General features: G+C 37.6%; 2 protein-coding genes across 2 annotated transcripts; both read left to right on the top strand.

Annotated features, from left to right (window-relative positions):
* Window positions 1–7,830: 7,830 nt before the first annotated feature.
* On the top strand, window positions 7,831–10,070 carry CCDC179 (coiled-coil domain containing 179). Its single transcript, XM_029209382.1, has 3 exons — window positions 7,831–7,875; window positions 8,391–8,435; window positions 9,939–10,070. Exons 1-3 carry the CDS (start codon window positions 7,831–7,833, stop codon window positions 10,068–10,070), a joined length of 222 nt encoding a protein of 73 aa, XP_029065215.1.
* Window positions 10,071–17,482: 7,412 nt separating this feature from the next.
* On the top strand, window positions 17,483–26,449 carry SVIP (small VCP interacting protein). Its single transcript, XM_029207060.1, has 4 exons — window positions 17,483–17,670; window positions 20,355–20,405; window positions 20,943–21,056; window positions 24,037–26,449. The coding sequence occupies exons 1-4, from the start codon at window positions 17,617–17,619 to the stop codon at window positions 24,049–24,051; spliced, it is 234 nt and encodes a 77-aa protein (XP_029062893.1). The 5' UTR covers window positions 17,483–17,616; the 3' UTR covers window positions 24,052–26,449.
* Window positions 26,450–26,918: the final 469 nt, after the last annotated feature.

The following is a 26,918-nucleotide window of genomic DNA, read 5'->3' as shown; positions in this document are numbered from 1 at the left end:
AGAGAATCATTTAAGTTTTGCTGTGAAAGTTGATCACATCAGCGTAAGTATTTTTCGTGTTGTTGATGCTCTGAAGATCCAGAATACTCTTATGTGTGAAGATCTGCTTTTTAGGATGAAGCAAGAACAAAGGATCCTATAACCTAGACGGCCATAAATTAGAAAATAAATGCGAAGCTGAGAAGAGCAGGTCCCTACATGTTTCTCTAGGCTGACTGTATGTAATGAAACGCAGAGACTTGAGAGAATGTTTTGCACTGTTAAATTAATCAAACAAGGAGGCCATTAGATGGATGAGGCTCTAATGCCACTGTAGCCTATGTAAGCAACCGAAAATCTAAGTTTGTAAATACCTCAATGTTAAGAAATCAAGAGGCTAATTACAACCACTCTCAAACAGCCAATTAGGCTTTAAACTATAGACAAATAACCTTTCTTTGCTTCTGCACTTTCTCTGTATAAGTCTAGCCCCTGGCTCCTGTCAGCCAGGGTTTCCAAACACTTCTGGTTTGGTGCTGCCCCATTCGAATCAATTCTTGCTTAAATAAATTCATAAAAATTTCAATATGCCTCAGTTTACCCTTTAACAGCACCATCCTTCGAAGTGTGCGTGTGTGCGTGCATGCTTGTGCGTCTGATGATTTAATAGTAAGACTGGGTTCTTCAGGGTAAGGAATTGTGTTTGCAGTCCTTTCTAAACATTTTGAATTTGTAATATACAATTGATTAAAAGTTAAAACATTCCAAACATTCCAATTAAGAAAAAGACCATTTAGGAGGGCAAATATCCCCAAGGTTTTTTTTTTGGGGGGTCAACTTGAGCCCTTAAACGTTTAGAGAGGTAACTGTAATAGCTAAATGTCTACTTGTATTACTTATTTTCTTATACATCCATGTATAATACCACATTATATAAAAATACATTAGTTTAGAAATATTGCTTATTTCCATACCCGCATTTCATTAAACAGTTTTATTCAACCTCTTCACATGCATTTTCAACATCACTGTCTTAATTGTCACAAGCGCCTTTTTTTGAGCAGTTTTCAACAACTTTCATTTTCACTTCCATCTCAGTGCCTCAGAATACAGCACTTTTAAAATTTTAGTTTGATGCTATTACATGTTACTGGAAATTTATCCAAAGCCTAGGTACTCTTTCACATAAATTAGAACAGTTGTTTATTATTTTCATTTGTCCTTTATATGTGTATTAGAAATCTCCAAAGCATAGCCATTTATTTAGTTAGTTTTTAAAGTGATTTCTTAAAAGCCTTGTTTACAAGACTTTCAGTACTTCCAAATATGAAGTTCTACTTCAAGACATAACTACTAAATTTCTTTGTGTTTTTACTGATTCATCTAGGTGACCTCAATAAGTACTCAAAGCTGAGATCCATTAAGGCCAATTTCCAACTAATGCATTTTCCTGAGAAACTGTTTTTCAAAATAAAGTTGTTGAGAAAGAGTTCTGAAATAGAGACTTCATAGGCGTTCTGACATAAGGTAACTCATTTTTTCTGACCTTACACTGGGGCAGGCATGAGAGATGCAGAGAACCAGCAAAAGGGTAAAGAGGCTGAACTGCAGATCAAGTGCAAAACAACTTAGGAGAAAGTTTAACTGGGTGGAAGCAGGGTTCATGGCATATCAGCTCCCCAAAGCTCTAGAAGCTGGAGACCCCCACTGGTTTGGGGTCTTCCAGTTGATTTACTTCACCTTTTCTAAGCTCAATTCTCAATTCCATCTCTCTTTGTTTAACCTCACCTTTTAAAATTGCCAGATTGCACCCATAGCTTTCTTATCACCCAGGCTAATGTGAAGGTGACTCCCTATATGGTCCCTCCCTGCCTATAGGGCATGTCATGTGGATTCTGACGTGTCTCTTATCTCTCCTCTGTTCACTCATTACCTACCCGTTAATACAAAGGTAAATTAGGAGACGGTCTATGCCGGCCTCTGATTTCCCGTGCCTTGTGGAATTTCTCTAGTCCAAGCCCCTTATCTCCTCTCCTATAAGTGCTTGTTCTGCCTTGTTTTTTCTGGTAGCAGTCTCTGCCAGGCCCAAGATTCATTCGGCACCATCACCAGCTAGCAGCTCACTAACTCTGCCAGCTCATTCCTGTGCCCAGTCTCAATCAGAGACCGGACTTATCTGCTGGTCCAGAAGGAATTCAGGGACCAGAAACAGTGACATATGACCTATGTCATACCAATAGAGATATGTGATTAAAAGTGCCATAAATAAATTGTCAAAAATAATTTCTCACAGTTAATAATGGCAAAAGATGTCACTTGTTACTTCTAGCATTCTAACTGCAGCAGCTGAGTACCTGCTTTCCTTGCAATGGCCCAGTAACCTAGAGACAGGTTAAGTGTGGCCCTAGCTCTACAACACAAAGGTGAGGAGCTACAGCCCTAGGTGGTGGAAAGAACAAGCAGGTTCTCATGAGAAGCAGGTGAAACTAACCCCTACCCAGGGCCAGGTTAAGATATATAGTAGCCCTAAGGATGAAAATGTACAATGCCCTTCCTATATGTAATTCAAAATTAAAAGGCAAAATTATCTGTGGTAGGTTAATAACTGTTCTCAAAGATATGCCCATGTCTTAATCCTTGGAACCTAATGAATGATGCCTTATTTGGAAAAGAGGTCTTTGCAGATGTGATTAAATTAAGGATTTTGAGATGAGATTATCCTGGGTTATCTAGATGGGCCCTAAATACCATCACAAGCACCTTTATAAAAGGCAGAGAGGTTGTCTAACAACCTCTCTGAAGGTTGTTAGAAGAGAAAGATGTGTGAAGATGAAGACAAAGATTGGGATGATGTAGCTTCAAGTCAATGAATGCAGGCAGACACCAGAAGCTGGAAAAGCCAAGGAACAGATTCTACCTGAGAGCCCCCTGAGAGAGTAAAGCCCTGCTGACACCTTGATTTCAGACTTCTGGCTCCAGAACTGTAAAAGAATAAACTTCTATTGCTGTAAGCCACCAAGTTTGTGGTAATTTGTTACAGCAGCCATAGAAAACTAATACACTAACCCACGAAATAAATATAAAACAGTCCAACAAAAATGCTGTTTTTTTTTCCTCCCTAGTTTAACTCCTTTATTGCTTTCTTTATGCACTATTAACTCTAGAATTTTATCTAAGTCAATTTCTAAGTTAGGGAGAAGTTTACTGAACAAGCTTCAATGTGGACTAGTAGCTTAAAGCACATCCAGATTCCAATAATATATTTGAAAAAGTATTTCATGATATTAATGTGGACAAGATGGATATAATCAGATCTAGCTGATATCAAAGTTGAGTGAATTTATAACTGAATAAACAATTCTGCCAAAAGGTACTGGTAAATACTTATGGATGAAACTTCTGTGCATCATTCTGTGCTGAGACACAGAGCGTTCTTCTCAATCCTGTTCTGTGCAAGATTTTCATCACAAATTTGGATGATGATAACAAGCTGATCTGGTCAGCAGATGACATGGAGGTGCTCTGCTATAGAGAACAAAAAGGGCTCTTGACAGGATGAAATGATAGGTTGAATTTAAAAAGATGTAACTTAATATAGACATATTAAAAGTCTCTAACCTGGATTTCACAATTTAACTGCATGGGTACAGAAAAGGAAAAATCTGCTATAAACTCCCTACATAAAATAATAATAAAAAATGATACAAAATGCTACTGTGTCCCAGAGATATAATGATAGATATAGATAGATAGGTGATAGATAGAACGATGTTTCTCACAAACGTTGTGGGGTAGGATCAAGACAACCTGCACCATTTGCAGGTCCTAGTGCCAAATGAAAATGCAGAGCCACTTGCTTAAAAATTAAGAATTTTAAGACAGCAAGAGCAGAGCATCAATCTTTCTAAGTGTGATTACACAGACTGTACACCCATGGAGTCAGCCCTACACTGGTATTATTTTACACAGTACCCATTCATATAGGAATCTGGCTTATTCAGTACTAAAACTCTAGCACAAGCCACAGAGACTGGAACAGAAGTTATTCACTGGATATAGGTATTTGTAGAATGAAAAAATGGCTAAAAAGAAAGAGTGATGAATCTGTCAACATCTTATTTACTAAGTAGACAAATAGCATTTTATCCTGGAAAGGGAACAGACTTTAACTGTAAGAAAAATTTCCAGTGTTTAGAGAATCTTAGGATCTAAAAAAGTTTTACTCCCTCAAAGCTATTTTTAAAAATAAAATCATAGGAAAATTCTAAATATATGAATTTGTCAAAATTCTCCTATGTACTGTGGAAAATAGTTTCAAATTGAAAAATAGTTATATAGAAGTCAAAGTAAATAAGTAAAGTTCCTTAATGCCCCCAAATAGGTTCCATGGCCTGTTGGAAACCCAGAAAACAAACTAACAAAACAGAAAATCTGTAAATAATGGCACAAGACAGATCAATGTTGACATTCCATTTGTATTTCTGCATAAGTTGTTTCATTTATGTGGAAAAGCTTACAGTTTAGTTTTTTAAGAACTTGCACTATATTTGTATAATCTTACAAAATAAAATCTAATTATGGAAATGTCAAACATGACAAGCTTTTAAAAATGTGAATGAAATATCTAAATGTTTTTATAAATTCAGTTGCTAAATAACCAAGTTTTGAAATACTAGGGATGATAGAAAAGAAAGCTGAAGAGACACAAACCTAAAATGATTTCATTTGCAAAAAATGAAAGAAAATACTTAATATTTAAACTAAGGAAAATTGTGTAGATATTCTATTTGATAAATCTTATCCTGTTTTACAAGATATAGACATAGCATTTATTAGTGCAATGTTACTTCAACTGATTTCATCAGTATATATTTTTCAAATACACAAAGATAATAAAAATACCAGCTGCAGTGCAGAAACACTCTAACAAGCTAATCTTACTTGCATTATGAAACGGCCACTTAAGATATAAAACAAAGATCAGCAAATTTTGCTTAGACAGAAAATGAGAAAAACAATTACATGTGGGAAAAATCTGATTTAAATATTGATATTAAGAGTCATTGATGGGGTTTCCCTGGTGGCATAGTGGTTAAGAATCCTCCTGCCAATACAGGGGACACGGGTTCGAACCCTGGTCCGGGAAGATACCACATGCCACGGAGCAACTAAGCCCGTGCGCCACAACTACTGAAGCCCGCGTGCCAAGGGCCTGTGCTCCGCAACGAGAGAAGCCACTGCAATGAGAAGCCCACGCACCGCAACGAAGAGTAGCCCCCACTCGCCGCAACTACAGAAAGCGCGCGTGCAGCAACGAAGACCCAACCCAGCCAAAAATAAATAAAATAAATAAATAAATAATTTTTTTAAAAAAAAATTATTGATGTAGTTTATGACATTGCAAGGTCATGCTTAAAGTAATATAAAATAATATTTAGTTATTCAGTAAAAGGATTCAGTCTTTAATCTAGAATCCTCCACGTGTAAATGAGAGAGATTACAGATGGGACACTGAAAAAGGGTCCCACAAGCAATAAGTTAGACAAAAGTATAATATATACCCTTTTGGAAATTCATAATCACTTTAGCATATTAATAGGGTTTGAGTAGTTCTACAGTAAAGATACTTATTTAACTTTGTTTAACCCATAATGTCCAAAACTTATTTGAACTCAGTACCCATTTTTAGGTAGGAGGGAAGTGTGGCTTGTTTACTTATTTTGTTTTTCATGTAAAATTTCATGTAAAACATTTTGGGATGGTGGTATTTTCTGGAGTTTACTTTGAGAATTGCAGCTCTATACCAATCAAACATGAATAAGTAGGAATATTGATTCTGCTTACATTTAGTATTTAGGAGTTTTCATAATTTATTTTACAGTTAAAGTGCATTTTTTTCTGCAAAGGCAATTTTTATGCAAATATACTGTCCAGAATCAGAAGGTTAATACCCTTGCCCCTTACTCTTGGCCATATCACATTTTGAGATTTGTGTCTGGTGCAGGACATTGGCTGACTGTAGTGTGATACAGGTTATCAATATGGATAGTGGGGAGGTTTGAAACCATTCTCAAAGATGTATAGTTGAAGGACTGCAAAGGGATTTAGGGCACGATGGTTGCTGTGCCACTTGTTGACCTTTTGTCTTTCAGCTCTAAACTCACTCTTCCATATTCTACTTTGTGAAGCCAGGGCTGGGACTCTGCGTATTTTATTTCTCTTTAGAAATAAAAGAGCTGGAAATTTAGCCAGCTGGAGTCCTTGTAGATTTAGCCAATAGTGGGTGCTGAAGGAAGATTGGAAGGCAGGTGGAGGGGAGAAGGATTGGACTCAGACCTGTTCTCTTGCTCTCAGTGTCACTCTAGCCATGACACTTCACCTGGCAGTAGCAATGGACCGCAGCAGCAGTTATTCCCAGTTACTAAATTCTTTCTGCATGCCCAGAATTAGTTTTATCGCTTTTAAAAGCAGTTGGTGGCATAGCACAGTATTAAGAGCACAGGCTCTGGAGGCAGACTGTGGATTTAAATCCCAGCTCACTCTCCAGTTGTACAACCTTGGGCAAGTTATTTAACATACTAGTCCCTTATTTTCCAGCCCGTAATCATCACACATTTACCCTGTTGGGATGCTATAAGAAGTTAATGAGTTAATATGCTAAGCATAAACTCTATAGAAGTTGTAAGGTCGGATCTTAACAAACGGCACCGCGAAACAGAGGAAAGCTTCAAGTGAGCTTTATTATGGAGCGCTCCCGGGCGAGGTTCACTGGTCCGAGAGAAAGGGGCCAGAGAAGTCGCACCCGGGCGAGGGTTGGGCAAGATTTTATAGGGGAAGAAGGGAAAGGGGTGTGGTGAATCTCGGAGGGCGCAGGGTATTCCTTATTTGGTGGTCTTTTCGGGTATCCTGGGGGACGGTTAGTCCCGCCCCTCGAAAGGCAGGAAGGCTGGGCTGGGTTCAAAGTCCTCAGGTCAGTTCCTGGAACTGGGTGGTCCGGAATGTCTCCAGGTCAGTTCCTGGAACTGGGTGGTCCGGAATGTCTCCAGGGCAGTTTCTGGAACTGGGTGGTCCGGAGAATTTCGGTCTGATGCAACCTGTGAATCTGATTGTGTTACCCTGCCTCGGGCCAGTTGGCCTTACAGAAGTGTTAGCCATTATTAGTGTGTGAAGCAAGAACTGTCCTACTTCTGCTAAAAGTGATGGGGAGATGGTGGATTCAGATTTTAATAGAGGGAAGAAAGTTTGAAGGAAATGCTGAGGAGTACTAAAAAGAAAGAGGTAGTGCAACATGAAAGTGGTTAAGCAGCGATGAGGACCCAGTTTAAGCTGGAGATCATGAATATGTATTGTAGCCATCTTCAAGATTTCCCCCCCTTCAGCCCGGTTATGGACCTGAAGACAAGTAGTTGGATGGATCCAACTGGAAACTGTGACGGAAGAACAATGAGGTGTTGGAATTCAGAACCCTGAGGATAGGCTAATGTGAGGGACCGTGGAATCTAAGCTAGATGTGTTAGAAGGGAAGGGAACTCCCTGGAGAGAGAGTAGAGAGTTCCGGACTGGAAGATAGAAAATTGGTGTTATGTGGGTGTTTGAGCGACAGAGCCGGAAGGATAGGGGATTGTGGTGACCTGACATCCCTAGTTCCACAGATGCTCTTCCGAGGCTAGGAACTCCACCTTCCCGGCACTGGGATTGGAAGACAGCTAAGGGAAAGGGCGGGGCCCTCCCGGCCAGGATAAAGAGAATTGTGACGGGACCGGGTGGGGCTCGCGGGCCGTAGGTGGCGCACCCGCGAGGACTTGGCGGGGGTCCGGCAGTGGGCGCCGCTGCGCTGCGAGGCTCTGCAGAATGTGCCTGTGCTGCAGGGAGGACGACGCTGTCCAAGTCAACCCCGTGAGTCCCCCCGGGCCCTCTGCCACCCTGGCGCCGGCCTCCCCCGTGGGAGGCCGCCTCGGCCGCTCGCGCTGCTGGCCTTTACGCGGGGGTTGGTGCTTTGGGGTTGGGAAATCCCGGGTGAAGGAGGCAGACTAATTTCTGGGCTGCAGGACCCGCCGGGAGGAGGAAAAGCCCCACCTCGCACCTGCTGGGGGCCAGACCCAGCATGACAATATTCAGTACCAACAGAAACATGAATTTTTGGATTTCTTGTACACCCTTTCCTTCCAGAATAAATCTCAGTAGTCCCGGTAATGTGGTTCATAGCAGGTTCTTTTTTCTCAAAATACTATCTCATCTTCCACCCCAATGTTTACTTTGATGCTCTTATTCTGATCCTGCCTCTTGCAGTTGAGATAATAGGCATCTATTACATAAATAGAAAACAGTAGCATAGGCTTCCTATTGTAACAGCTGATTTTTCTGTTTGCTCATGAGTTTTATTTTATTTTTTAATTTTACATGTTATGTAGGAAGGCTCAAAATGGCATTATCCTTCAGACGTCACTGAAAGGCAGGTAATGTTTAAATAAATAATTATGGTTAATTCAAAAGTGTGACTTTATCTTGTCCCTTTATGTGTGATCGTCCCTAATAGGACAAAAGTTCTATCAGCTAGACACTTCTGTGTTATCTTTCTTGAGACTCTAGGATCTTGTGACTACTATCAGAATGAGTCTTAACTAAGATACCCTAAATGGTTTAATATTCTCCTTTTTTTAATGTAACGTGATACATACACAAGGATATATGTAGCATACATAATTTTACAGCAGGGTAACAAAATATACCTCCAGTTTAAGAAAACATGAGTATCCTTGAACTCATCTAGGAGCCGCTTCCTTACTCGACCTCCCTGTGTCTCTCCCAGAGGTAACCACTACCTTGAATTTTATTTTTATCAAGCTAATCTCTTTCTTTAATAGTTTATCACCTACGTGCTTCTAAAAGGATATTGTTTTTCTTGGTTTTGAACTTTATAAACATAAGATCACACAAAGTTCATTGTATGATTTATTCTTCCTTATTTTTAAAAAAAAATAAATTTATTTATTTATAGCTACGTTGGGTCTTTGTCGCTGTGTGCGGGCTTTCTCTAGTTGTGGCGAGTGGGGGCTACTTTTTGTTGCAGTGTGCGGGCTTCTCACGCGGTGGCTCCTCTTGTTGCGGAGCACAGGCTCTAGGTGCTCGGGCTTCAGTAGTTGTGGCTCGCGGGCTCTAGAGCGCAGAGCTCAGTAGTTGTGGCGCACTGGCTTAGCTGCTCCGCGGCATGTGGAATCTTCCTGGACCAGGGCTCGAACCCGTGTCCCCTGCATTGGCAGGCGGACTCCCAACCACTGCACCACCAAAGAAGTCCTATTCTTCCTTCTTAACATTGTTTTCTCTTGTCCATATTGTGCACTATTGTGCACAGTTAATGAAGTGGAAATAAAGAGTAAATAGTTTCATTTGAGAACTCTACTGAGGTGGGACTTCCCTGGTGGTCCAGTGGTAAGGAATCTGTTCTGCAATGCAAGAGACGCGGGTTCGATCCTCGGTTGGGGAACTAAGATCCCACATGCCATAGGGCAACTAAACCCGCGCACGCCACGACACTGAGCCCAAGCATCTCAACTAGAGAGCCTGCATGCCGCAAACTACAGAGCCCACTTGTCCTGGAGCCCATGCGCCACAACTAGAGAAGAGAAAATCCGCACGCCACAACTTAGAGAAGAGATAAAAGCCTCGCACCACTACTAGAGAGAAGCTCACGTGCCACAAGGAATGATCCCGCACGCCGCAACGAAGATCCCACGTGCCCCAACTAAGACCACAAAAACAAGAATACTGAGGCACCAAGATGTTTTCTTCATCTATAAATCACACATTTGCAAAAAGTTTTTTTCCTATTTCTATGTAGCTATGTAAGCTGTATGCACTGATTGTGTTTATCTTTTTTTATGGACACAAACCAAAAATGTTGTCAGCATGCTATGCTGTTAACATTGTAAATGTCTTCTTTCCTTTTAATTTTCCCAAAGTCCACAGATAAACGTATTGAGCGTATGCAAAACCTAAGGAAACAGAAGAGGAAATTTAGTAAACGTTTTTCAAGGCCTGCCCCTGTTCCGGAACCAGGACTCCTAGTAAGCGTAGAGACTCCACTAAAATGAACAGATCCTTAAATGCAAGAGGCATCCTCAATTTTTCATTTATGGAACACTCTAAATTTTGTTTCTTTCTTTTCCTTTGAGAAATCAGTAACTGCAGTCTGGGAAGATACCTTAAAACTCCTCTAATCAAATTCTCATCTGTTATTTAAATCTCTTTTGTAGTTGTCTCCTGGAGATGATGTGGTTTAATGGGAAGAGTGTGGTCTTTGAAAGCTCAGTGCTCTGGATTCCAGTTTTTCCTTTGCGTATATTATCTGACTCCCTAAAATTATTCACTTAAATCTTCTGGGTTGTATTATTTGGACAATAAATCACAAAATCTCCTGCCAAATAGGTTTTCAGCCTAGGCTTGAACCCTTGGCAACATCAGAAAACTCTACCATAGCTTATATTCCATCCTTGCATACTTTTGACAAGGATTTAAAAGTTCTTCCACATAACATGGTTATATTGCCTCCATGAGCCTTTTACATGTGGTACCAATTACACGTCTAATAGCCAGTCATAAATCCAATGGAAAGTCCTTCAGATATTTGAAGAAAGCTGTTACCTCCCTTCATATGCAGACTTTTCTTCAGGGTGAAAATCCCCAAATTTCCTCACCCATTCCTCTTCCACCTTAGTAGTGACCCCTGGCCTTATTCAGGCAACTTCCAGGATCAGGATTATATTTCATTATAGAAAGATTACAGAAAGATTTGGGAAAAGTTATATTTCTGATCATTAAGATTTTTTTTCTGTTGGTTTTCTTTTTGAAAGAAAATATTTTATAAGTGCAGCTAATGGATAGCTATGTCAGTTAGGAACTTCTAACTTCATCTCCTTATAAGAGAAACTCAACTGCAATGGTTTAACCAAATAGGAGTATTTTTTCTTCCAAAGGAGAACTCCTGACCTAGGCAGTCTAGGGTTGATAGGGTGGTTTCAAAAATCATCGAAGAAGTCTCAGGTTCCTTCTGTCTTTTTGATCCTTCACACTTTTCACATGATTTTTATTCTCATTGTCTCATAAAAGCGTCTACATAGGTAGAGATTGTGTCCACGTTCCAAAAGAAAAAGATACAGGACAAAGGGCGAAAAGTATACACCTGCTGAATCGGTTCTTCTTGATCAGGAAAATAGCCTCTTTATATGTATGTATGTATTATCTTGTTTGTGGTGATGGTTTCATGGGTGTACACGTGTCAGAACATTTAAAAGTGTACACTTCAAATAAATATGTGCAGTTTATTGCAGGTCAACTATACTTCAATAAAGCTGATAGACACTCCCCCGCACAAACATATATATGTGTATATATATATATATATATATATACACATACACATTTTATATACTATTACAATATTATACAGGAGATTGTTTACTGCCCTAAATATCTCGTGTGCTCTATACATTCATCCCTTCCCTCTTCCCTCACCCCTCTCAAGCCCCTGGCAATCACTGATCTTTTTGCTATCTCTATAGTTTTGCTTTTCCCAGAATGTCATATGGTTGGAATCATACAGTATGTAGTCTTTCAGACTGGCTTCTTTCACTTAGTAATACGCACCGAAGGTTCCTTCATATCTTTTCATGACTTGATAACATTTTTTTAATCCATTGTGTGGATTCTTTCACCTATTGAAAAACATCTTGGTTGCTTCCAGTTTTTGGCAATCATCGATAAAGCTGCCATAAACCTTCATGGGCAGGTTTTTGTGTGGACATAAGCTTTCAACTCATTTGGGGAAGTACCTAGGAGCACAATTGCTGGCTCATATGGTAAAACTATGTTTAGCTTTGGAAAAAAACTGGCAAAACTGTCTTCCAAAGTAGCAGTATCATTTTGCATTCCCACCAGCAATGAATGAGAGTTCTCTGTGGCTTCTCATCCTTGGCAACATTTGTTATCAGTGTTTGGAGATTGTAGCCATTTAGACAGTTGTGTAGTGATATCTCATCGTTTTAATTTGCAATTCCCTGATGATATGTACTCTTGACAATCTTTTCATATGTTTATCTGCATCTGTATAACTTTTTTGGAAAGGTGTCTGTTCAGACCTTTTGCCCACTTTTTAATTTTTTGTTGTTGTTGTTGAGTTTTGAGTCATTTGTATATTTTGGATACCAGTTCTTTATGTGTTTTGCAAATATTTTCTCCCAATCTGTGCTTTGTGGGTTTTTTTTTTTTCTTTTTTTTGCGGTACGCGGGCCTCTCACTGATGTGGCCTCTCCCGTTGCGGGGCACAGGCTCTGGACGCGCAGGCTCAGCGACCATGGCTCACGGACCCAGCCGCTCCGCGGCATGTGGGATCTCCCGGACCGGGGCACGAACCCGTGTTCCCTGCATCGGCAGGCGGACTCTCAACCACTGCGCCACCAGGGAAGCCCTAGTTTGGTTAATCTTTCTATCCCTTTTCCAGTGCTGATATCTTGTGCCATTGATCTCCTTTTGTGCCTTGCCCTTAATACCACACCATTTAGGGCATTCCATTAAAAAGCTCCTTTTTCTTTCTTGAGCTACCAGATGTGTCTTATAGAAATATCTACAAAATGTTCTTTATCAATTATCCCACCAACTCACTTGAGCTTTCAGAGACAACTGAAATGTCTCACAAATAAATACAAATATAAAAAATAAAATGCATGATCCTTGAAAAGCCTGAGCTCAATCTGGTACTTAGTATTCATTGTCGTTAATACAAAAATTATGGAGTTATCTTCAGAACATCCAGATATTTTCTTTTGGCAGTACTAGGCAGTCGTGAAAGTTCTGATATTCTGTAAAGGAAAAAATACATGTTTTTCCCGAAAAAAAGAACGTCAGGGGCTCAAAGGTCCAAAGTATACCTTATCCTAGTGTTTCTTCTATATATTGACCAAAATATATAATACCTCCTATTTAAGCTCAGGCTCTCCCTGCTTCTCAAATGTGGGCTAAGATAAATTTTGTTTGGTTTAATTTCCAAACCATTGTGGACTGATCATTCTGTAACATGCAATCAAAATGTTATGGCAATATCAAATTATTATAAACGAACATAAATGTTTACTCTCAATTTCTCTACTAATCTTGTTGCAAAGTAGTAATGAATGTAAGATTAGCACCAAAACCAGACCACACAGAATAACACTACTTTGTACATCTTAAATGGTTTGGGATGAAAATAAAGGTCTGAGTCCATACGTACAAGTCCTTTATTAACATGGATTGTGCCCAGTAGAACAGAAGATGCAGGATGAGGCTAGAGCACTCAGTTGTGTTGTGAAAAGTTTGAAAAAGTAGATTTTGTTTTCATTTTGTCTGTTTAAAATCTCTATAACAAAAGTTTTCTCCTAATTATATAATTATAATATTCATGCATATTAAAATTATCCTGAAGTATTATTTTAAGGTTCAGTTCTTCCTAATAGTGATATACATAATCTTTCCATTTTCACTTATTTGTCCCTCTTGTTCACTTCATTTTGGGTCATTTCAAGACTTTAAACACTCAATAGATGTGTATAACATACCTTCCCAGTCAATCACATACCATAAGACTTGGGAAGAAAAATCCTTATGCTTAACATCTCTGGCAAATCCATTATGTTCAGAAATGCCTTTACCCTTTCTCCTGATTGTTAGTTTTGGTTTCTGCAAATTCTTTTTACTTGTAGCATTTGTTGCTTGACTCATAGAAAAAAAAGTTTATGTCATATTTATTCCCAAATATGATTTATTTGATAATAGTGCTTCTCATATCTGGCTTCTATCTGAATGTGACCTTGTTTTAATTTAGAATAGCATTTCTAGCTCTTTATACAATTCTTTTTGTATAAGAAAGGCTTCTCTCTCTGAGACTTTTCCCAGAGGACTTACAGTTTGTATAAACTTTTCCTTATGTATATTTTGATTGAATTTATTTTTCTTTGTGTATTTTAATCTCTTCTAGTGGACATAAAGCTGAAGTCTGTATGGAAGAAATCATGCCAGAACAAAATATGCAGATTTCTAACATCAAGTGGCATTTTGTGATTTGACTTCGTTTGAAAAATAAAGACAATGCTCTGCCATTTCCGCAAAATAAACAGTGCAGCCATTTAACATCCAAGCTACAGGGTCTAGAATTTTATTAAATACCATCTTACTACCACTTTCTTTTCTGTGGTAATTTGAGATTTGCTTCTTTTCAACAAATAATAATATGCATAAGCCTTTGAAAATGATGTATTCATGTTTAAATTTTTACAATTGGATTTACAACTTATTTAGAGATTTAGAATTATGATTTAATAATAGGGGGAAATAAATTTCCTCTGCTGTATATTTATAATGACTTGTGTTTAAACAAAATATTTAAAATCTTTAAACAGTCCTAGGAGTTTTGTTTTGTTCTGTTTTGTTTTTTATTGAAGTATAGTTGATTAACAATATTAGTTTCAGGTGTGCAATGTAGTGATTCAATATTTTTAAAGATTATACTCCATTTAAAGTTACTATAACATATTGCCTATATTCTCTGTCCACATAGTGGAAACTATGTGTCTGTGTGTATATATTTATATATGTGTGTTGTCGAGGTGTGGTATTGCCAATATTAATTTGTAAAAGGACTCTATTTAATTGGCTTAAAGGAAATTAAGTGCTTATATAAATACTCAGAAATATAAAAGAAAGTAACCCAAATGAATTTTAGAATCACATGATCTAGAATTAATAGATTAAATGAAATAGATTTAATTTAAATGAATGAAAACAAGTTTCAGTTTGTTGGTTTAATTAATACAGACATTTCTTTAGGGTCATCAACATTAAGTATAATATTTTTATTGTACCTAGGTTTACTAGAAATCAGATAAGATTTTATCCCCATTACAAAATTTGTCAGCAAGAAAAATAACTTGATATGATGAAACTTTTAAGTAAATTAAATAAGAATTTTAAGCGAACTCTTTAGGAATAATTATGTTTTAAGTATATCTATCGAAAATAGGTCCTCCAGATTTTTTTTTTTGTAACTTGAAACTGCTAAATTAAGTTCAATGATGGCAATTCATTGACTATCCAGATCATTTCCAAATAAGATACTGAAATATTAATTACTGAACATAGGTTTCCTTTTACAGAGAAACTAAAGATATTTAGGACTATTAATAAATATGTAATATCGTATACTAACGCATATATGTGGAACCTAGAAAAATGGTACAGATGAACCAGTTTGCAGGGCAGAAATAGAGACACAGATGTAGAGAACAAATGTATGGACACCAAGGGGGGAAAGTGGCGCGGGGGTGGTGGGGGTGGTGGTGGGATGAACTGGGAGATTGGGATTGACATGTATACACTGATGTGTATAAAATACATAACTAATAAGAACCTGATGCATAAACAAATAAATAAAATAAAATTCAAAATAAATAAATAAATATGTTTGGTGTCACACTGAGACATTTTCTTTAAGGAATCACCTGTTTTTAGAAACTACAAATAGTATTCACAAGTTTGCCTATCTACAAAATGCTAATGTACAAGTTCATAAATTGCTTACTCCTTAGTTTTCACTAGAAACTAAGTTTTTTAAGGTTAAGAATTATAATAATTAAAATATGTAATTAAAACTAGTAAAAATTAATAAGGAAAACATCTTTGTATGGGAAAAAGAAGGTATAAAGAATGGAAATGCGTTTTGTTAAGGGAAAAGAAAGTAATTTTGTCCTAAAGCTGGTTATTCCTAAATGGGAAAGAAAATAAGGGACAAATTAATGTGGATATAGAAAGTTGTAGGAGATTGTGAGGGGAAAAAAAATGAATCTTTAGAAAGGCATTCTATGTGTGGTCAGGAGTGATAAAGATTAGAATCAATTTAATTGAGTAAATTAATTTTATTATGAAAGGTAAAGTGGTACAAAACCTGAATTTGGCTTTCTCTCTATTAAGAAGACAAAGTTTTCTTAAAATATTGATTTCCTTTGGATAACTGACTGCAAAATTTCTTTACCTTTAAGCAGTAATCTGTTACAACTTTTGACATTTACTTTTGAAATCTTTTATTGTCACTGGTTAAGTAATTAAGTATTGTTCCACTGTGACATACAATCCTATGTGACCAAGTATTTTGAAACCTTTTTGATACTTTTGAAAAGCTTCCCAAATATCAAATTCTAATCGAAGTTATTTTGACTTCTAGCTAACTCTAGGATGCTTCAGAGAGGATACCTGAAGCATCTGAGAAAGAGAAATATTAAACAAATAGGCTTATTTGGTATGTTAAATTACATGGGAAGCATTATCAAATGAGTGCTGATAAACCTTATTTTATATTGTATGGGTAAATGTTATTAATATAGATATACTGGAAATTATATGGAGCTCCTAAAAATCTGGTTATGTCTTAGTAAAATGTTAACAGCCATAATGTTAGTAATTATCTTGAATTGTTGTATGTCACAGCAGTAACCAAGTTTTTTTGTCAATTGCACTGTAATCAGATCTTCAATCATGTCTTTTTAAGTCCTTTGTCATTTACATATGGTCACTATTTCACTCCCATGCTCTTGCAAAAAATGCTTCATCTTCAAGAGGAGTCATAGAAAGGATTTTTTTGACAGGTGCAGGCTTCTGATAATTTTTAGACCATAGCACTGAACTGGGTAAGAAATTAAAGAATTCTAAAGGAAAACTTTGTGGCTTCATAAAACTGTTAACAGAAGATTAAGATGAAGAACCCTGCACGCTTGCATCAATTTTCCAATGATACATCCATTTTGGCTGTGAAATTTGTTAACTCTTATGTTAATTCATTTAAGTAGATGCCCAGGTGATTCTTATGCCTATTAAAATTTGAGAAGCATTCAATGTAAATATTTCTGAATATATCAAACATTATTATTACTCTTGAATGGATAAATGAATCCAAAGCACCAGAAACTAATAGGAAACTCAACTAAAGGTGCATTCATGAGGCTCAATTCTAAAACACAGTGATGGATTTCACGTTCTGCCCTCTTAACTGAAGTAGTACTGAGTGGCACTTACAAAAAGGGGGCTGACATCAACTTGAAATCTTGGCTTTAATTTCTTGGAGGTCAGAGTCCCTTCTCACAAAAGAGGTAGCATAAACTATCCAGAGTCTTGTCACTCATTTATACAGGGCTAGCCAACTGGGCTAGCTTTGAGGCCATAGCCAAGCTTTTCCACCTCTCCTCTGCATGTCGCCCTCAGCAGGTGTTTCCTGGGATCAAGGCCCGGTCCTAGCAGAGCCTCTGGAAGTGTGGGTGGGGCGGCTCCTCAGTGGGGCGGAGGCTAGCTTCAGGGGTGGGGTCCAGGCACGACCAGGGTGGAGTCTGGCATCAGGGGGGCGGAGCCGAGCCCCAGAGGAATGGTGGGGCGGGGGTGGAGCCGCGGGGCGGTGGTGGGGCGCTGCGGCAGAGGAGCGGGGGGAGCCGAGCCGCCCAGTCACCAAGCCGCCCGCTGAGGGCGGAGCGAGCACCGCATAACTGGGACTCGGGTCTGATCGCGCAGTTCGCCCGGCCTGGTCTGGGGCGGACGCAGAAGGAGAATCCCCCAGCTGCGATCCCCATGGGGCTGTGTTTTCCCTGTCCCACGGAGGCCGCGCCTCCTTCGCCGGACCTGGTAAGTAAGACCGCCTCCCAGCGTCCCCGCGTCCGCCCGCCCGCGCCGCGAGCACCTGTTCCCGGAGGGGCGCGCCGGAGGCCCCGAGCTGCGGCCCCAGGACTGGCCGTTGGAAGCGGCGGCACGGGCCGTGGAGCCCGTCGACGGGGACCTTGGTGGCGGAGATGGTGGCTGTGCTCCGAGTGACCTTGAGGTCCTGCCTGCCGGACCTGGGCTGCTGCCGCCGCGTCGGTGTCTTTCTAAAGGCGTCTCCAGCGTCTCTTTACCTTCAGCCGGGTGGCAGAATTGGCAGTTCGTAGGACGCAGGCGCACGTGGACGGTGCGATGTGGCGGCCATTCCTGGCGATGCGGTAGATGGAGTTAGGGTGCGAAAAGAAATCCTTCTTTCTCCCGGAACTGAAGTGTTTAATCTTGTAGGAGATGTGCATCTTCCTGTTTGTACCAGCTGTTTAAAGAAGGTGATCAATAAAGTCTCGTATATTTCTGCGCTTTATTGGATATTGTATTAATGACTTACCTTTAGTCTTTATCACTTTTAAGGTTTTTTTTTGAAGTATTTTATGTAGTACCGAGTGTACAGTTTGTAAAGTTGCCACGTTTAGCAAATAAAAATATAGGGCGCCCAGTTAACTTTGAAGTTTCAGATAAACAATATATTTAAAAGATACGTAGGTTTGTTCCATGCAATATTTGGGACATACTTGTACTAGAAAGTATTCGTTATTTATCTGGATAATTTCAGATTTAACTAGGTGGTTTGTGGTATAATACATTTATACTTTTTGTAGCTTTCTAATTTTTAACAGCAGTTTTACCTTAATAATCCTTACAGGAAGTTGATAACGGAACACCTAAATTCCTCTCTTGTATCTGGCTAAAAATTCGCTGAAGGAAATGAGTTGTTTAGGGAAGTACATTAACTCTTCAGCTATTTGATCATAAATACTAAAAATGACCTGGAAGTTGATATGAGAAAGTTCACCTTGTCTTTCTTGCTACTGTTGCTTTTAAATGTTCTTAATTTTGTTTATCTAGCTATTGATAAAATACCAATCTGCCAGCATTTGTTAAGCCCTTCCTCCCCTCCCCCGCCCCAGATAACCACATTGCTTACTGCTTGAATGTCACTTTATCTTTGAGGCTTTTCTTCACCACCCTACATAAAGTAGATCCTCCACGCTACCATCCACCCATCCTTCCATTTCTTATTGACCATACTTTTCTTTATATTTCCCTAAAGCACTTACTTCAGTCTGACAGATGTATATTTATTTGATTATATGTGACTGTCCTCATTGGAATGTAAATTCCATGTGGGTGGAAACATTTATCTGTATTATTTCACTGCTGTATCTTCAGCATCTAGAAAAGTTCCTGAGGCATGATAGTTGCTCAATAAGTATTTATCCAGTGGATGAAATGAATGAATGAATGTATTGTGGTATGGAAAATGGGGGAATTATTAACACAGCTCCCAAGAGAATGCTACTTACTGTCATATATTTACATAATTTATAACTTATTATTATGAATAATATAGATATAGAAAAATAATATTCACGGTTTCCCAACATGGAACAGTACATCTCATAAATTTCCTCTAGTCCTTCCTGTCCTACTCAATAAGATTCACTCACTTCATTCATGAACTTCTTCCGAAAATACCAGCCTGCTTCAAACTCCTTTTTTTTTTTTTTCGGTACGCGGGCCTTTCACTGTTGTGGCCTCTCCCGTTGCGGAGCACAGGCTCCGGACGCGCAGGCTCAGCGGCCATGGCTCACGGGCCCAGCCGCTCCGCGGCATGTGGGATCCTCCCAGACGGGGGCATGAACCCGTGTCCCCTGCGTCGGCAGGCGGACTCTCAGCCACTGCGCCACCAGGGAAGCCCCAAACTCCTTTTTAATTGGCAGTACCAAACCGTGTATTTCCCTGCTTGTATTATTAAATGTCATTTGTTTTATTATTGCCCTGACTAGCTTGTAAGCTCTTCTTTTTTGAAAAAGCAAATAGATTATTTTATAGGCCACTCTGTGTGTGTATGTGTATGTGTGTATGAGATATATAATGTATATATATGATATAGATGTATGTCTCATCATGTGCTTATTTGGAGAGTTTTAAATTTTTTTAAAATTTTTATAAATTTATTTATTTTATTTATTTTTGGCTGTGTTGGGTCTTCGTTGCTGTGCGCGGGCTTTCTCTAGTTGCGGCGAGCAGGGGCTACTCTTCGTTGAGGTATGCGGGCTTCTCATTGCGGTGGCTTCTCGTTGCAGAGCACCGGCTCTAGGCATGCGGGCTTCAGTAGTTGTGGCATGCAGGTTCAGTAGTTGTGGCACGTGGGCTCTAGAGCGCAGGCTCAGTAGTTGTGACGCACGGGCTTTGTTGCTCCGCGGCGTGTGTGATCTTCCTGGACCAGGGCTTGAACCCATGTCCCCTGCATTGGCAGGCGGATTCTTAACCATGTGCCACCAGGGAAGTCCTTGAACGTTTATTGATTGGGAGAATGAAATTCAGAAAGTTGAGTATTTTATAAATGTTATAAATAATGGCATTCTTAATAGGACATTTGGGGCCAGTACTATTTTTGTAAACTGTTATATTACCTATAAGATAAAAGTATAAAATATCAAGAATAATGTTTGGTTTTATTTTAGACCATATTTCTTACACATTTTTCCTAGGAAGAAAAAAGAGCAAAGCTTGCAGAGGCTGCAGAAAGAAGACAGAAGGAGGTGAGAGTAAAAATAAAATTCTACCTTAGATAATTAAATTTGCGTTTTGTTCTCTATAGATGTCTATTACTAGTAGTATTCTCTAATGAAAATGGTATCTGATATCTTAGAAATTTAAATTAAAGGAAAACATTTTCAAAATGATTTCTGTTTCTATAAATTGGTTTAATGCATTTATGTCATTTAATGTATGAAAATTTCTATACACGTCTTCTGTTATGGGAGATGCCAAGGAAGAATCTTAATAACATTCTTCCTTGAGATGAAACGACTGTGCATTATAAAACACTGACAGATGTGAAGTAACTTTAGGGGGGAAATGTGTATGGTTGCAAAATACCCAATGAAGAAATCATATGTTGTACGTAAAGCTGTTGTAGAAATAGTCTAATTCTTTGTTACCAAAAATAGACCAACCCCATCCCCTACCCCCCACCTCCAAAGAAAAACCTAAAAGGCAGAAAACAAACAACACCTTTTGGTAACAGGAAATTAATTTTTGTTCTTTTTCTACACTCCTTAATAATTTGCCTGAAGGCTGCATCTCGGGGCATTCTGAACGTTCAGTCTGTGGAAGAAAAGAGAAAGAAAAAGGAAAAAATAGAAAAAGAAATGGCTGCATCTGGACCCCCACCAGAAGGTGGCCTTAGGGTAAGTATTAAAATTTACTTAAGGTTTGATTTACCTGGAATTTTTCAAAACTCCAGTAGCAATCCGTTCAATAATTTCCTCGGGAAATGGATTGTCAGAAAATTGTGAATTAATTTAAAAGCATGAACAATATAGATTGGAAGAAGTGTCAGCTTATTTGGACATTCCAACATTCATTGGAATAGATTTGCTTTCTTTTTCCCAAAATGAAAATAGACTTTTCCTGTTTATCTCAACCCTATATCATAATACTTTATACTTATATGATTAATGGCAATCTTAAACGTGTAGAAAACTTAGGCAAAATGGAAGGACACAAAGAAGAAAGTAAAAATCACCCAAATTCAGTGTCATTTTGACAGACATCATTTCTAATCTCATATACTTCAATCTTAGAAAATTGGATTATACTGTAAACTACTTCAAACTCTGAGTTTTTTTCACTAAATGATTTGAGATTTTGAGCTTCCCATTGTCACTCATTATCATAGTTACGTTAATGTTAATTTGGACAATAGGGTGTACACAGGTGAGTCTGACACATGCCCATCCCAATAGCAGCAGTTGTAGCTCTTGACACTAGAAATACAATGATGGACAAGTTAAACAGCGTCCCTGAACTTGGGGATCTTTACAGTCTAGCAGGATTATAAAGGTTTTCTTTTACATGTTAAAGCTCAGGAGGCGAATGGTTCAGATATTAAGATTTTCTTCTTTGTTCCATTTTTAAAGGAAATACATTTCTCAAGGGTATTTGTGAAAAGGACAATGTCCTGAGTTTCATTTATATTTAGTTTGTCAGTGATTTATGAGCACTTGTTTAGCTGATTCTCTGTCTTCTCCATTTGGTTTGGTTTTTGCTCTCAAAACTATCTGTATAAATACATATATGTACGTACCACCCCAAGTTGTGGGGCAGGCAGTTCAGGAGCATCCTGAGCAGACATGATTCTGACTCAGGAATATCACGTAGCAATAAGATTTATCTGTGTGCATTTTATCGTTATATGTTACCTCATCTAATCTCATTTAATAAATGAAATTAAAAGAAAATAATTTTTTATAGTTAACTTTTAACAATATATAAAATAATTGGTTTTGATATTAAGGTAAATAACTGACCATTGTGTTTATTTATTTATTTATTTTTTAATATACCCCCATAATAGAATAGAATAAATGTAAAGTAAAACAGTTGGAAGATACAAGGTCAGATATTTATCAGAAGTATAGATGCTTACTTTCAATATTCTGTTGAGATAAAGATCTGTGTCACCAGGTTTACTTCATATAGAGTTCTCAAAGACAAAGAATTTGTGAAAATTAAATTATGGAACTGAAAATGATGCTGAGATCAACTATTTCATAGTAGAAGAAATAGAAGTTCTGAATGACTTGAAGTCACATATAATGTTACAAAAGGGATACTTTATGTATAGTCAGAAGGTACTTATTTAACATGTTGTAACCTAACAAATTTAACATCAGCTTTTGAACTCTTAAGGGAGAAAGGGGCTTTCTTAATTAAACCCAAAGCTTCTGTGCCCTGAAGCCTATAGATTAAAAATAAATTAGGCCCTATATTTCTTCTGGTCCCTTCAGAAGTGCTCAAAATGAAAAACATCTCAGTGTTAAATTTAGTACCTTTTTTCTTTGACCACCTGATTGCTCATTGAGAGCATAAAGTGAAGTTCAAAATAAATTTTTGGAGTAACTTTAAAGAGTAACTTTAATGCTCAAACCCTTTGGCCTAGGCTCTTTTAGGGGCTGCTGTCAGGCCTGTTCTATAGGCTGGCCTTGAGTGTTCTGTGTGGTATAGCTAGATTCTTCCTAACCCGACTTCATAGTGTGAGGAAAACATGTCCTTCCCTGTGTTCATGCCCTCCACATATTCATCTCCTGACTAGCTGCCTCTTCCTGGGACACTTGGCATTGGCCATGCTCACTGTGTTCTGGAAAGGCAGAACTTATTTTACGAAGTCAGTGTGATGATAGCATCAGGACACAAACTAGCATCAGTTCAGGATATACTAGTAGAGGAGTGGTGGCAGATGTCTAGAGCAGTGGCTCATGAGGAGCTTTCAAAAAAGACTGAACCTTGGGTCTGACCTTATATCAATCAGAATCTCTGAGAGTGGGACTTAGCCATCAGGATTTTTAAGCTCCCCAAGGAGTCTGATGTCAAACCAGATTGAGAATCACTGCTCTAGTGTTTGTAACACTAGTCCTAAGAGATATTTTGTGGAAAATAGAATCCCATGGTAAAAATGTTTAAAAATCCTGAATATTGTGTTATATATTGAATTCCTTTCTTAGAGATTAAAAAAGGCACACTATTTAAGTCTGTAAGAAGTTCTAAAATAAAGAAAAGCAAGTTTACTTGGATTAATCCTTAATTTTCAAACTTTAAGTAAAGATTTTTTTTAAATATGTTAAAAAAAATTCCTTGAATGTACTTGGAAAACACTACTTTAGAGACTGGTAAATATCTCTGGTAATATCTCAATGGCTTTTTCAGAACTTACTATTGCAGATTTAATAAACTTGATTAAACAGAACACCAAATGGAATAGTTTCTCAAGTTAAGCAAGGAAAAGACTTTGCCAGACCATTATTTAATAATTTATACCGTTTCTTCGCTCCCCTGCCTCAAACAAGAATTTCTTTATTTTTATTTTGTAGTTTCATTGTTGTTCTTGTTTTGTGATGTTTTGTTTTTCTTTTACTGATTATCAGGTATTTGGGAATCTAGCTACCACTCATTTATCTGCCCAGATATTTTGTTTTATTTCTTTATATTTTTATACCATCATGTATCTTATTTCATACTATAATGTAAAATTTTACTAATCACTGCTACTCACAAAGATCATTTTACACTTGTATAGCCTATATTTCTCTCTTATCTGTTTGTTCACTAGAATATAGTAACATAACTTTAAACAAAATTTACTTTTCTCTATATTTTTATCTTTTCTAGTGGACAGTTTCATAAAGCATAACATGAGTGGAAGAGTCTACTGCCAATAATTAATATCTGCAGTCAAGCGGACATCCTCAATTTAATTTCTTCTCTTTGAATAAATGAAGATTCAGACTTCATAATTTTAGTGCTCTTAAATGCAGTGCTTTTTCAAAATTGAATATTGAAAATGCTTTTGATTGTTAGACTTAGAAAATGGCCAGACCTTTCATTAAATATTTATTTTCCCTACATTTGCTCTTCTGCAGACAGTGGGTGATTTGCCGTTTTTTAGTAGTTAAAACATGGGCCTAAATAGTGAATATATATTTATATATTGCATGGAAAAATTATGCATACATCTCAGATATTAAAGTTTGCACTTGTATTTTCCCTCCTTTATAAAATGACCTAGCTATTTATAGTTTGCCGATTAACCTTATATCTCTTTATTTCATTATATGTGAAGACTTTTGCTTAAACTTATGGACTTAGTGCCTTTAAACTGATCATCAGGGAAAATCTTGAAAAATCATTTGAAGGGCTTATATGAAGGAACACTGTAAATTTTTATAACTTACTAAGAAATTAATATTTGTAGAAAACATTGAATTTCCCCTAATTTATTTTCTACTTCTGTAGCTTATAAAATTAACATACTGTGTTTTACATTATAATACTTTTTGGGTTTTTTTTGCTTGCTGAGTTTAAAATTATATATTAGTGGTACCATCAGAGGGCAGTGATGTACTATTATACAGTATCAGATTCAGCTCTATAAAGATCTTTGCAGTAATTGAATGAGTTAAACTAAGAATCTGGATGGGTTAAATATAACAAAGTATAGTGGTAATGTGTTTGTCCAAATTTCATAGGTGTTTTTATTCTTTTGTATTTATTAAAGAATGATCATAAGATTTATATAGATGTCAAATTACCAAGGCAAGTATGAATATATGAAAGAGAAATATGTAAGTACTGTATTTAAAAAGGTCTACTTTAAACATAAAAATATTGCAAGGTAATTCTATATGATACATTGCCATAAACTGTGTAGATTTTTGTTCATTTGTAACATGTATTATAACATATTTGGTGTTTTGAGTTTTTTAATATATAATAAGCTAAAATAGAAGAATTGCTGTGTCTTTTAATTTGGTTGCTCTTTTGGATGACAAGGCCACAGTCTGAGCCCTAAATTAGAATTTTCAAATATCAAGTACAATAGGGACTGTAAATTAAACAGACCAGCTCATTTGATTTACAGAAAGGAAACTGAACCACTGTCTCGCTCTTCCTTCCCACAAATCTTGTGTTATGTTGCAGTATGTTATATATGTTAATTTTAAAGAGTTTGAACTAGAATATAGATCTCTTGACTCCTCATTGGAAAAATCACTTCCTTCTATTACAGAATGAAATATCTGTGACTATCCAGGTAAGATATGTAGTTATAGACAGGTTCAATTTTAAGTTTTAGAGAATTAGTGGTATGTTTGTTCATAAAGGATAGCGAAGCCATTGAATTATATTTTAGAAATATAATTTTTGACTTTTTCAACATGATTAATTTTTCCAAGGCAGAAAAGAAAAGGAACATTAATAGATGAATGGATATAGAACCAGAGCATACTATCCTAGAACTGTGCACGTCCTTGCTTCTGTTTTAGTATGGAAAGAACAATTTTATCTGTATTACAGCTTAGAGAATTACAGCTTGGATTAGTGTAAACAAAAGGTTTACATCTAGGGGATAATGCTCTATTTCTAATAGCAGTTTATATCCAAATACCATGCTTATTTACTGTTGAACCAAGAATGCTGTGCTGATGAATTGCTTTCTAGGAACAGTGGGATATGCCATTCCCGCCAATCATGGCCTGCCTCCATGGGTGTGATCGTGTTTCCTCAAAACCACATGGGTTGCATGGGCTAAGGGGTGATACTCAATGTTAGGAATAGTGTTAGGAAGGGGAAGGAAAAAGGGGAGACTGGATGCATAATAGGAAACCAATAAGTGACTACTTAAAAAAAAATGTATACACACATACACATATTCCAGGAATCTTCCTCAAAGTTATGAATCAGTTCCTGATGAAAACTTAGCCTAGAGCCAGTTTCCCATAATTCATAATTTAAATAGGAAAGCATTATAATGATTGATATGTCACCCAAACTCCCCAACCAAATTACTAAAATAAAACCAAGCAGTAAAATGCTTATATGTAACTATCATGTTGAGATATAAAATGCTTAAATCACTACGTCTTCATTCTAATCATTAAACTATTTCTATGGTAACAAAGAGTTGTATATTACCACACAGCCCCTTTGCTGACGTGCTGCATGTTTTTTAAAACATCTGTATGTGATACTTTTGTTCCACTGATTGGAATGTAATTAATAGTTTTGTTATAAATGCTGTACTGCCTTACAGGGTACAAATATACATTTTCCTATATAAGAAATTGGCTTTGGCCATCTGTTTAACAAAAATTTATCTTTACTACATCTTAAATAATTTATAGGTAAGCATGTTTCTTTTCCAAAAAGAAATGCTATTGGGCTTCCTTGGTGGCGCAGTGGTTGAGAGTCCGCCTGCCGATGCAGGGGACATGCGTTCGTGCCCTGGTCCGGGAGGATCCCACATGCCGCGGAGCGGCTGGGCCCGTGAGCCATGGCCGCTGAGCCTGCACGTCCGGCGCCTGTGCTCCGCAGCGGGAGAGGCCACAGCGGTGAGAGGCCCGCGTACCGCAAAAAAAAAAAAAAAAAAAAGAAATGCTATTATTAGTCTGGATTTTTCTTAGAGAAATACTATAGTAAAGGTTCTAACTATCATCCTTGGTACCTCAGAAGAATTGGCATAAGCTATGAATTTTCTTTTTCTGCTCCAACATTTC

Source organism: Monodon monoceros, unplaced genomic scaffold, assembly GCF_005190385.1.
Source record: "Monodon monoceros isolate NGI ecotype Baffin Bay Population unplaced genomic scaffold, NGI_Narwhal_1 Super_Scaffold_7, whole genome shotgun sequence".
Lineage (NCBI taxonomy): Eukaryota > Metazoa > Chordata > Mammalia > Artiodactyla > Monodontidae > Monodon > Monodon monoceros.
This window is presented reverse-complemented; position numbering and strand designations above follow the sequence as displayed.